This window comes from Hemibagrus wyckioides, linkage group LG07 (genome assembly GCF_019097595.1).
Source record: "Hemibagrus wyckioides isolate EC202008001 linkage group LG07, SWU_Hwy_1.0, whole genome shotgun sequence".
NCBI lineage: Eukaryota > Metazoa > Chordata > Actinopteri > Siluriformes > Bagridae > Hemibagrus > Hemibagrus wyckioides.
In genome coordinates this window covers 32,842,401-32,854,945 of record NC_080716.1, presented here as the reverse complement: position 1 = coordinate 32,854,945, position 12,545 = coordinate 32,842,401, and the positions used below count along the sequence as shown (strand labels likewise).

The 12,545-nt window shown below is 39.8% G+C and overlaps 1 protein-coding gene across 2 annotated transcripts in view; it reads left to right on the top strand.

Moving 5' to 3' along the window:
* Nucleotides 1-967: 967 nt before the first annotated feature.
* Nucleotides 968-12,545, top strand: part of LOC131356062 (deoxynucleoside triphosphate triphosphohydrolase SAMHD1-like) — a 17,634-nt gene continuing 6,056 nt past the window's right edge. The window contains exons 1-9 of one of the 2 annotated variants that reach the window (XM_058394830.1): nucleotides 968-1,113; nucleotides 1,194-1,310; nucleotides 3,474-3,508; nucleotides 8,001-8,161; nucleotides 8,734-8,849; nucleotides 9,615-9,685; nucleotides 11,440-11,583; nucleotides 11,664-11,764; nucleotides 12,102-12,210. In XM_058394830.1, coding sequence (XP_058250813.1) covers nucleotides 1,220-1,310; nucleotides 3,474-3,508; nucleotides 8,001-8,161; nucleotides 8,734-8,849; nucleotides 9,615-9,685; nucleotides 11,440-11,583; nucleotides 11,664-11,764; nucleotides 12,102-12,210 — 828 coding nt within the window. In that variant the 5' untranslated portion in view covers nucleotides 968-1,113; nucleotides 1,194-1,219. Of the gene's footprint in view, nucleotides 1,114-1,193; nucleotides 1,311-3,473; nucleotides 3,509-6,680; nucleotides 6,724-8,000; nucleotides 8,162-8,733; nucleotides 8,850-9,614; nucleotides 9,686-11,439; nucleotides 11,584-11,663; nucleotides 11,765-12,101; nucleotides 12,211-12,545 lie in introns of those variants that run through there. The other variant, XM_058394831.1, reaches the window with a different exon arrangement.

The following is a 12,545-nucleotide window of genomic DNA, read 5'->3' as shown; positions in this document are numbered from 1 at the left end:
AAATTGTCCAAAATGTCTTGGTATGAAGCTGAAGCATTAAGAGTTCCTTTCACTGGAACTAAGGGGTGGAGCCCAACCCCTGAAAAACAACACCTGAATTCAGTGACTTGGAGGGGTGTCCCAAAACTTTTGGTAATATAGTGTAGGAAAGAGAGACATATACAGTACATCCTAAGGGTGAAATCACAAACTCGGACTTTATCTGAGGCCCACAGTCCCACAAATGTTCATCTGTGTTCTTCAGTGAATTCCTGAATGAGTAATTGACATGCTCTTACAGCAGTTTTGGAAATCTGACCACTGAAACACTGTCACTGTTGGGCCCTTGAGCAAGGCCCTTAACCCTCTCTGCTCCAGGGGCGCCGTATCATGGCTGACCCTGCGCTCTGACCCCAACCTTCAAGGATGGGATATGTGAAGAAAGAATTTCACTGTGCTGTAATGTGTATGTGACAAATAAAGTCTATTTCTTTTTCTATTTGGGAAGATCTAATGGCATTAACTGTGATTACCTGGAGGCCTGGCAGTAATTAACCCTGGGCGTATCTAATCCAATTAACATTTGAATTTAGTTCATTGTTTGACTGAGTATATTTAAGAGGGCAATTATTTTCACTGCAATAAAATGAATTGTGTTTATTCAGCCTATTGATGTGAAACGATGCAGTCTGACATAACAGAAGAACATACTTTTGTACTCAAACTCTGGTGTGCACAGCTTCTAATCTTTAATTAAATGGCTAAACTTGGGGACTGGAACAGAATGATTTACTGTTAGAGAATCTTGTGTCCATGTTTCATAGAGGGGTCAGAGCATGACCTTATCTGGAGCAGTAATTTAAATGCAAAGTGTAAAGCCATTTAATCCCCAAATTTTAATTGAATTCAAGCACACTGTAAACCTTTTCATACCCCAAAAATCGATTGTGAAAACTGCTTTTTTCCACTGTGTTTTTCTTTGTTTCTCTTTTTTAAAATTAAGGATCCACCCACCTGTCTGTGGTATAAAAGGTGAGTACCTGTCTGAGCTAGTCACTTACAAATCCTCCGTGTTCTGACCAGCTGCTCTTTCCTCTTTCCTCTCCAGGTTTCAACTTTCAGTAGAATTAAAAGGTATGTAGCTGATATATATATATTTATTTATTTATTTATTTATTTATTTAAAGAGCTAACCTCCTAACACTGATCTCCAGATCTCCAGATCGAGAACTTCAGCATCATGAGCCAAAAACGCCCGTGTGAGGATGTGTCAACTCCCGGGAAGAGAACAGCAGCCATGGCGCAGGGCAGAGGCGACCAGAAACAGAAGGGTAAGGTACAGATTGTAAACTTCATTGCTGATTCACAATAATTATTAATTACAACAACAGAAATCTGTATCATAAATTCTTTATAAAAATATATCCCAATGTCTATATATATGTCTATATAATGTCATATATATGTCTATAATATTTTATGCTTGTTATCTGGATGTCAGCTTAAACCTTAACATGCAAGGATTACTGTTTAAGGAGGTTGCTAAGAACTGTATAAAAAAATACTCAGACAGGATGAACTGGTATTCTGGACAGAGTTATGTCACAATGCTGAAAGTGTGAAGTTAGACTGGTTCAAGGGTGGAACCTCTTTAGTAAAGAGGAACAAATGAAAACAAAATAAATTAACCAGAATACAAGGAAAACCATACACACTAGGTATACATACAGCGGGTTAAATAAGTATTGAACCTCACCATTTTTCTCAATAAATATATTTCTAAAGGTGCTACTGACATGAACTTTTCACCAGATGTTGATAAGAAGTCCATAAATGAAGTGTAATACTTGGTACAAGAGCCTTTGTCGGTAAAGACAGCTTCAAGACGCCTCTTGTATGGAGAGAGTAGTTGCATGCATTGCTCAGGTGTGATTTTGGCCCATTCTTTCACACAAACAGTCTTGAAAGCTTGAAGGCTCCGTGGGCCTCTTCTCTGAACTCTGACCATTAGTTCTTTCCATAGATTTTCAATTGGATTGAAGTCAGGTGATCGTCTGGGCCATTCTAGCAGCTTTAATTTCTTTCTCTGAAACCAGTCGAGGGTTTCCTTGGCTTTGTGTTTGGGATCACTGTCTTGCCACCCTCGTTTCATCTTCATTATCCTGGAAGCAGATTTTTATCAAGAATGTCTTGGGACATTTTTCCATTCCTCCTTCTTTCAATGATATGAAGTCTGCCAGAAGCGTGTGCTGAAGAACATCTCCACACCATGATGTTCCCTCCTTCAAACTTCACTGTTGGTCTGGTGTTTTTGGGGTGATGTCCAAACATGGTGTGGCATCCAAAGAGTTCAACTTTGGTCTCATCTGACCAGACTATGTTCTCCCAGAATTTCACAGGCTTGTCCAGCAAACTTTAAACCAGCTTCAGCATGCGTTTTCTTCAGCACTGGAGTCTTACGTGGTGAGCGTGTGTACAGGCCGTGGAGGTTGAGTGCATTATTGTTTTCTTTGAAACACTTGAACCAGCTAATTCCATGTCTTTCTGAAGTTCTCCATAAGTGATCCTTGGCTCTGGACACCTCTTCTGATCATTCTTTTATTCTGTGCTCACTGGAACATTCAGACGTTTTGAGATCCTTCTGTGTCCAGTGCCAGTATGTTTTGCAGCAATAAGGTTGTGAAGGTCTTGAGAGAACTCTTTAGTTTCACCCAATCATGAGCTGTTTCTTGTGTGACCTCTTGGTAATGAGACACCTTTTTATAGGCCACCAGTTGGGACTGAACCAGCTGATATTAATTTGCACTGACCAGTGGGCAGGACTTCTTTCTAATTGCTGATTGATTACAGCAGGTGTCTTGGTTTTCCATGCCTTTTTACACCTCACTTTCTTCACGTGTTCAATACTTTTTCCCGGTGTGATACATGTTAATAGGTGTAGGTGTGATACATGTTAATATTTTCCCACTCCTTCTTACAAAACCTTTCTAGATCCATCAGACTGCAAGAGTATCTCTTGTGCAAGGCTTGCTTAAGATCTTCACACAGGTGTTTAGTGTAATTTAGGTCTGGACTCTGGCTCACTCCTTCACAAACACTGATCTTCTGTTGGTGAAGTCATTCCTGTGGTGGTGTGGATGTGAGATTAAAAAATGTGATTGGTTCATTTTGAATACTGCCACACCCCAATTATGAAATGGTGTGCCTAGGTTATTGTAAATGTTTTATTTTTCATATTTTTTCTAAATGTTTTTGATTGTTTTTCACAAAACATGTATAGATGGATTCATTTTTGTCCCTCACAAAAACCTGCCATTTTAACAGGGGTGTGTAGACTTTTATACATGCCAAGTTACTTAAAATCTACAGAACAACAAATATCAGTAATGCAATAATGTCACTGGCAATGCAGTGGAGTGTTTATTCTTCAGAAATTTATCATTCTGACCAGAGGCAGGCAAAATATTTTAACATGTATTTTTTTTTTCTTCCAGGGCAAAGTGGTCAGGATTTAAGTGGACACGAGAAGGTGTGTTTACTTTGCATAAGTCTTTATCAAATATAAAATATTAAACCGTCATCATAAACCATCCCGCTTCTCTAAAATGAATACAAGATGTTAGTTTTTAATTGGCTGAGAGCATTAGGAACGGCATCACAAGTTTATTTTTCACTGGACAGTGTGGTAAGGTGTGCTTAATCCAGTACCATCTGTATACTCAATTCACTTTATTTGTATAGTGCTTTAAACAATGGACATTGTCTCAAAGCAACTTTACAGAAATCTAAAAACATAGAATAAAAATTATGAAGTTTATAGTTAAGTTACTATTTTATCCCTAACATTTATCCCTAATGAGCAAACCTGAGGCAACGATGACTGAAAAAGGATGAAGGAAAAACTCCCTGAGATGAGGGAGTCAGGCTCAGAAGGGAACCCATCCTCATTTGGGTGACACTGGGGAGAGGGATTATAAATAATGCCTTTTTCTACTACTGTATATAGTAGTAATGATTAAAGATAATGTAGATTATATGTAAAGTGCAGGCAGGGACTAGCTATGACATCATAACTAAAAGGGAGAGCCAGAAGGTGACAGACATGGAGGCTTCCCGGGACATAAAGCGTCCAACCACTTCACAGTCAGTGACCTGAGTGACCATGTGAGGGTGGTTTGGACAGCATCCAAACATCCCAGTACACCAAACACTCTATGACCATGAACCTTCCAGATCTGCTCCTTTACCTAAGAAACACTATATATTGTTTAGCTTGACTAAACAAATGTGTCTTCAGCCAGAGGTGGACAGTAAAGAAGTACATTTACTTGAGTACTCTACTTAAGTACACTTTTTGAGTATCTGTATTTTACTTGAGTATTATTTTTTCTGGATACTTTTTACTTTAACTTCACTCCATTTGAAAGACAAATACTCTACTTTTACTCCACTACAGTTTTTTTCACTCTTGTAGCGTCACGTGTTGTAAAGTTCAGTGGTTTTCCATAATTTAACTCAATTGCTCAACTGATCAATTGCTGACAAAATGGATGAATATATGCTTTGTATATTATACACCACCAACGCATTGGTAATGATGTTAACACACAAAAACGTATGCTGTGTCCAAATTCTCATACTATGTGTCCTAAATAGTATTCAAAAATAGAATTATTATGCCCCAAATCGTAGTATACTGAAAAGAGTATTCCAAACATTCCTGGATGGTCTGCTACTTCCAGTAGAAATTCAAAGTGCAGAACAGTGCACACTCTAACGGGTAATATTGCCCACAATGCATTGCCCACAGGAGGGAGGAGCCTGGACAATGGTGTAAATGCATATTAAAACGGTGTAAATGAATTGTGGAAATATATATAACTCTGTTAAAGCAGTGTTGCTGTTGGGTGGTTGGACAGCTGATGTTGTGTAGCTGGGTTTTAAAGCAGGTTAGATTTTTCTTCTGACCAGTCTTCATTTACAGACCATTAGATTGAAATGTTCATGAGTGGATACACATAGATGTGTACAGGTACATCTCAAAATTTAGAATATCATGAAAAAGGTCAATATTTTTTGTCACTCAGTTCAGAAAGTGAAACCCATATATTATATAGATTCATTACACATAGAGTGAAATATTTCAAGCCTTTATTTCTTGAAATTGTGATGATTATGGCTTACAGATAAGGAAAACCCAAAATTCTGTGTCTCAGAGAATTAGAATATTGTGAAAATGTTTAATATTGGAAAGTCATGGTGTCACACCATAATCAGCTAATTACCTCAAAACACCTGCAAAGGTTTCCTGAGCTTTTAAATGGTCACTCAGTCTGGGTCAGTAGGCTACACAATCATGGGGACGACTGCTGACTTGACAGTTGTCCAGAAGACAGTCACTGACACCCTCCACAAGGAGGGGAAGCCATGAAAGGTCATTGCTAAAGAAGCTGGTTGTTCACAGAGTGCTGTATCCAAGCATATTCATAGAAAGTTGAGTGGAAGGAAAAAGTGTGGTAGGAGAAGGTGCACCAGCAAAAGGGATAACCGCAGCCTTGAGAGGATTGTCAGGCAAAATCCATTCAAGAATTTGGGGGAGCTTCAGACGAATCCTAGACATGGCCTACAAATGTCGCATTCCTCGTGTCAAGCCACTCCTGAACCAGAGACAACGTCAGAAGCATCTTACCTGAGCTGTGGAGAAAAAGAACTGGACTGTTGCTCAGTGGTCCAAAGTCCTCTTTTCAGATGAAAGTAAGTTTTGCATTTCATTTGGAAATCAAGGTCCCAGAGTCTGGAGGAAGAGTGGAGAGGCACAGAATCCATGTTGCTTGAAGTCCAGTGTGAAGTTTCCACAGTCAGTGATGATTTGGGCTGCCATGTCATCTGCTGGTGTTGGTCCACTGTGTTTTCTGAAGTCCACAGTCAACGCAGCCATCTACCAGGAAATCTTCATGCTTCCTTCTGCTGACAAGCTTTATGGAGATGCTGATTTCATTTTCCAGTAGAACTTGGCACCTGCCCACACTGCTAAAGGTACCATAAGCAGGTTCAATGACCATGGTGTTACTGTGCTTGATTGGCCAGCAAACTCGCCTGACCTGAACCCCATAGAGAGTCTATGGGGTATTGTCAAGAGGAAGATGAGACACCAGACCCAACAATGCAGATGACCTGAAGGCCGCTATCAAAGCAACCTGGGCTTCCATTACACCTGAGCAGTGCCACAGGCTGAGTGCCTCCATGCCACACCGCATTGATGCAGTAATTCATGCAAAAGGAGGCGCAACCAAGTATGGAGTGCATAGAAATGAACATACTTTTAGAAGTCTGACATTTCTCTTTGAAATATCTTTTTTTATTGATCTTATGTAAAATTCTAATTTTCTGAGACACAGAATTTTGGGTTTTCCTTATCTGTAAGCCATAATCATCACAATTTCAAGAAATAAAGGCTTGAAATATTTCACTATGTGTGATGAATCTATATAATATATGGGTTTCACTTTCTGAACTGAGTGATAAAAAATATTGACCTTTTTCATGATATTCTAATTTTTTGAGATGTACCTGTACTTTTTTGTTGGGGGTGGTAGGAGTGTTAAATTAAAAATGAAAATGATTATACCTGTCTTTTTTGTCAATTCAGTTGTTTAATTTCTATAGGTTTTGTAACATTCTAAAAGCTCTTAATTCCACAGATACTACAAACTGGTCAGTATATTCACTAGGATGCTACAAAAGGTACTGTAAGTATTGCATAGAACAATGCAACAATAAAACAATGCGTTGACATTTACTTTTGATACTTAAGTACTTTTAAAAACAAGAACTTCTGTACTTTTACTTAAGTAAAAATCTGTCTTTACAACTTTTACTTGTAATGGAGTAATGTTTGACCAGTAGTATCTGTACTTTCACTCAAGTAAGGAAGTTGTGTACTTCGTCCACCTCTGTCTTCAGCCTAGACTTAAACATTGAGACTGTGTATATAGGCGTGGTGAATCATAAAAGACTAAAAGATCGCTCCAGTACTGTGGCATGAGACCATTTATTGCTTTATAGGTCATTAACAGAATTTTATAATCAATGTGAAATTTGACTGGGAGCCAATGTAGTGTGGCTAAAATAGGAGTGATGTGTTCATATCTTCTGGTTCTAGTTAGGACTCTAGCTGCTGCATTCTGGACTAACTGGAGCTTGTTCCTGCTCCTACTGGAACATCCAGACAGTAAGACATTACAATAATCCAACCTAGAGGTAACAAAAGCATCAACTATCTTAGCAATATTTCTGAGATGGAAGAAGGCTACCCGAGTGATATTATCTACATGAGCTTCAAACCAAAGACCAGAGTCAATAATCACACCAAGATCTTTTACTGCTGGACAAGATGAAACCAAAAGACCATCCACCATTACTCTGTAATCAGAAAGCTCACTTCTAGCTGCCTGTGGTCCTAGTACAAGCACCTCTGTCTTGTCCGAATTAAGCAGGAGGAAGTTAGTGGCCATCCAATGTCTAATGTCCTTTACACATTCTTCTATCTTAATAAGCTGGTGTCTCTCATCTGATTTAGCTGAAACATATAGCTGTGTGTCATCTGCATAACAGTGGAAGCTAATACCATGATTATGAATAATTAAACCAAGGGGAAGCATATATAGGGAGAAAAGCAGTGGGCCTAAGACGGAACCTTGTGGAACAAAGGGGAGGTTTGAAATTGGCCTATAGTTGGACAGCTGATAGGGGTCGAGGTCAATAACTAGTGACAGGAGCCAGCTCTGAGCATTTGTATATGGAAGAGATAAAACTTTTTTAATGCCATTTTCAGCTCCAGCCTCAGCAGCACCTGAAATTCTGCCTCTTGAATAGTGTTTAATATTGTTATATTCATTATTAGGTAATAAGTAAATAGTAATACTATTCTGTAATTTCATGTGTGTTTCATGGAAAACAAGGAAATTTCCAAGTGATCCCAAACTTTTAAATGGTAGTGTACTGTATGTTCTCTTGCTCAGGTGTTTAATGACCCAATCCACGGTCACATCGAGGTCCACCCCCTGCTGGTGAAGATCATCGATACTCCTCAGTTCCAGAGACTGCGGTATATTAAACAGCTGGGAGGAGCCTACTTTGTGTTTCCTGGAGCCTCACACAACCGATTTGAACACTCAATAGGGTGTGTATCCATGTGTGTGAGCCTCATAGACTATAAAAACCTGTAATCTGTAGTTTCTAATTCACTCATAAATCACTGTCACTAGACATGTGCAAGCTAGCAAGCTAACATCAGTGGTTCTCATGACTTAAAGCAATCAAATAAAATTATTTAACACTACATTTTACATGGCAAATGTTTTTACGGTCAGTTTGTTACATGTTATTTGGTTCTATAAGTCAGTTCCTTGTATTCTTGCAGCTAGCATAACACACCTCAACATGGAGTGTGTGTAACCCACTGCCTAGTGTTAGTTTAGTAGTTAGCTGGTATTAGTTAGCTGGTTAATTAGTTAGTTAAACCAGTGATATACGAGCAAAATGTTTAAACAATAAGCGATTTGATTTAAGACACATGAGAGTCACCTGAGTCACATGCAGGGTTCATTAATGGCTAAAGGGCTAAGCTATAGATAAACAAGAATATTCAAGACGGTAAGAATAATATAATAATGAAATAAGGCTTTTATCCTGATTTGAAAACTAGATGTCCATGTTTGATTAAACAGACATTCTGATTTTTGTGTGTTTCAGTGTTGGATATTTAGCAGGTTGTCTCATTAAAGCTCTAAGAGAAAAACAGCCAGAGCTTGGCATCAAGGAAAAAGACGTCCTGTGTGTTCAGATCGCTGGCTTGTGCCATGACTTGGGTGAACACAGACACACACACACACACAGACACACACACACAGACACACACACACACAAACACACACAGACACAGACACACACACACACACACAGACACACACACAGACACACACACACAGACACACACAGACACACACACACAGACACACACACACACACACACACACACACAGACACACACACACACACAGACACACACACACACACACACAGACACACACACACACAGACACACACACACACACACAGACACACACACACACAGACACACACAGACACATACACACACACACACAGACACAGACACACACACACACACACACACAGACACATACACACACACACACAGACACACACACACACACACAGACACACACACACACACAGACACACACACACACACACACAGACACACACACACACACACACAGACACACACACAGACACACACACACAGACACACACACACACAGACACACACACAGACACACACACACAGACACACACAGACACAGACACACACACACACACAGACACACTTGATGTTTCATAGTGTGCCAGTCCTGCATTTACACATTGAGAAACTGTGATCAGGTTCTCTTCTTTCTGTTATTAATATAAGTTGCTGTTTAGTGTGAGTATTAGTGTTTATTTCGAAAAGTAACAGTAACAAAAAGTCATATTGAAGAGATGAGCTGTGGTTATGATGTCCACAATAAAGAACACATACATATAATTAATCTAGCAATCGTCCACTTTGACAGGTCACGGCCCATTTTCTCATCTGTTTGACCGCATGTTTATCCCAAAGGTCCGTCCTGATCTGAAATGGGAGGTAAGAATCAAATCACTGCTGACAGCATTGTTTATGCTTTTCAGTTTAGAAACAAATGCAGCTCTAATTCATTTCAAATAGAGTTTACTGTTTTAAATTGCCTTCATTTGTCACATATTCATTACTGTACAGTGAAATTCTTTCTTTGCATATCCACTGCTTGGAGAGTTGCAGTCAGAGTAGAGGGTCAGCCATGATACAGTGACCCTAGAGTAGGGGGGTTGGGGTCCTTGTTCAAGGGCCCAACCGTGTCAGCTTGGTTGTGCTGGGGCTTGAACCACAATCTTCCAACCAACAACCCAGAGCCTTACCCACTTGAGCTACCACTGCCCAAGTGATAGCATTAGCATCTTACAATGCAAAGTAGAAAGAGAGCTGACAGCACAGAAAGGCAACAAATTTGGGCAAAGTGGGTTGCCAGTCTTAACTGCAGTTTCGGTGAAGAAGGACCAAGAATAGCTTATTCACTCAAAGAAGGTGGCATATCCCCATTGGGGGAGGTTGAGCACCCCAGCAGGACAAATCACACAGACACAACCTACAGAGTCTAGAGCCTCCATATGGTGAAAACTGTCTCTTCTGGCAGTCATTCTGGACCTTACCCCTTCCAGTCAAATAAATCCTGGATGCCTCTTCGGTGGCGGCGAGAATCTAAGATCCATTCTACCATAAAGGACAGGGTCCATCCATGATACAGGAAGGGGGAGAAGCTGGCTCAGTAGAGGGTGGAAAGAGTCTAATGAGAAGTGACTTAAGCCATCCCAGTAGCAGTGAGCACCACCAAGCAATGAGACGTAAGGCCTCAGAATGGATCAGGCAAGGACTCTGGCAAGACCGGCTATTTCAACATAAAAGGGCAAGCCAGAAGGTGACACAGACGTGAGGGCTATCTGGCCTGGCTCTGGCCCAACTGCCCAATGGGTCTTGCAATTAGTATCTAGTGGTTTGGGGTGCCCAGGGGAACTCGATGGGCCTTCTGTCTAGACACTATTTGACCAGTCATCCAACTGTTGTTCCTTAAAACAACTATACAGGGTCATCAGGGCCCCAGGTGGATCATGATCAGCCAGCTTGTCTTTCAACACCTCTGAGAGACCCTGTACATAAACCACCTGGAAAGTTTGATCATTCCAGCCTGTGCTAGCTGCCACAGTTTGAAAATCAATGGTATAATTGCATGTACATTTCTTGCATTGGCAGATTCCCTTATCCAGGGTAACTAATATTTTATCTCATTTTATACAACTGAGGGTTAATGGCCTTGCTTAAGGGCTCAGCAGTGGCAGCTGGGATTCGAACCCACAACCTTTCGATCAGTAGTCCAACACCTTAAACCACCTAATCCCCACATATCCCCCAAATTGGTTATGGAGTTTAAATAGAGGCATGCACAGGTGCATCAGCATTGATTACCTGCATAGGACTGAGGCCACATGTGGAATGGTTGTGTATGTGACATATAATATCTCAATTAGTTAGAATTGTTTAACTTTTTTTGTAATACCATGATTAACTATTGTTTTTAATCTCTGTTGATTATTAAAACACCCCTGAGCTGGTTACAATCGCTTCATCAGTGTAAACTTGGAATTTCCAGGGGTTAACCAGCTAGTTAGGGTTATTAAAGAACAATAATTAGGGTAGCATTAAAGAACAATAATTATGGAAAAACTATAAAGCATGTAGAACACCTGCATGTGTAATGTGTAATGCATGTTTGTTATGTTCAGTGCCTCCCCTTTATTTCATTGCAGCATGAGAATGCGTCGGTGGACATGTTTGACCATCTGGTGAAGGAGAATAACCTGGAGCCTATGATGAAACATTATGGTCTTTCTGACACCGACCTCAAATTCATCAAAGAACAAATTGTTGGACTCTCTGGCTCGAAAGATACGGTAGAGGATTTTCTTTTCAATGTTGTTTACAAGTTGAAGTATTGCAGCTGAACTGATTTCTTGATCTCTTTTTCCATTAGTGGACATACAAAGGAAGACCTGAGGAACAGTCCTTCTTGTATGAGATTGTGGCAAATAAGAGGACTGGCATTGATGTGGACAAGTGGGATTATTTTGCGAGGTGAGTCTTTAACATGAACTTTGTTTCATTTATATGGTATGTTAATGTTTCTGTATTAGAATGAATTTATATTAGTGGTAACATATAGAGTGATCACACAAACATCATGATTCTGCCATAGTGACATTAATTGGAAGATACTTTATTTACGAACCTAAATAACTGTGAACTAAAGCTAACTAGCCTGGGGCAACAAGATGCTAACACTAGAATTCAACAGCTCAACATAAATATGATAACCATATAAGAGTTTGTGAAAGCAAAGTTCTATAAAATCTGTAAGGGATGTATTGTCTATTTATAAAGCACCACATACATGCATTTTCCATCGGAACAGAGACTCGTATCACCTGGGCATCAAGAACGTCCCAGACTACCACCGTTTCCTAAAGATGGCCAGAGTGTGTGAGGTCAATGGGAAGAAGCACATCTGTGCCAGAGACAAGGTATGCTCTTTACCCATGATGCATTTACCTTAAAAAAAAAAACAAATATTTTTAATCCACCAAAATATTTTGACAGTCCATATTGTTGATGCTAGAATGATCTTTTTCATGTTTGTGGTGTCTAAAGAAAAGTTCATGTGTCGGCTAATGGACTACATTTTGTGTAGGTAGAAATATACCACATTTTGGAAGATAGGGACGTTAAACTTCATGCCCAGAGTATGTGCTCATGTAGGAAGCAGCCCAGTTAAGGAAACAATAGGCTCTGGTCAGTGATCTCGGAGCCTGCTGAAACTTGTATTGTTTTAAACTCCAGCTTGTAAGGCGTCACTCCT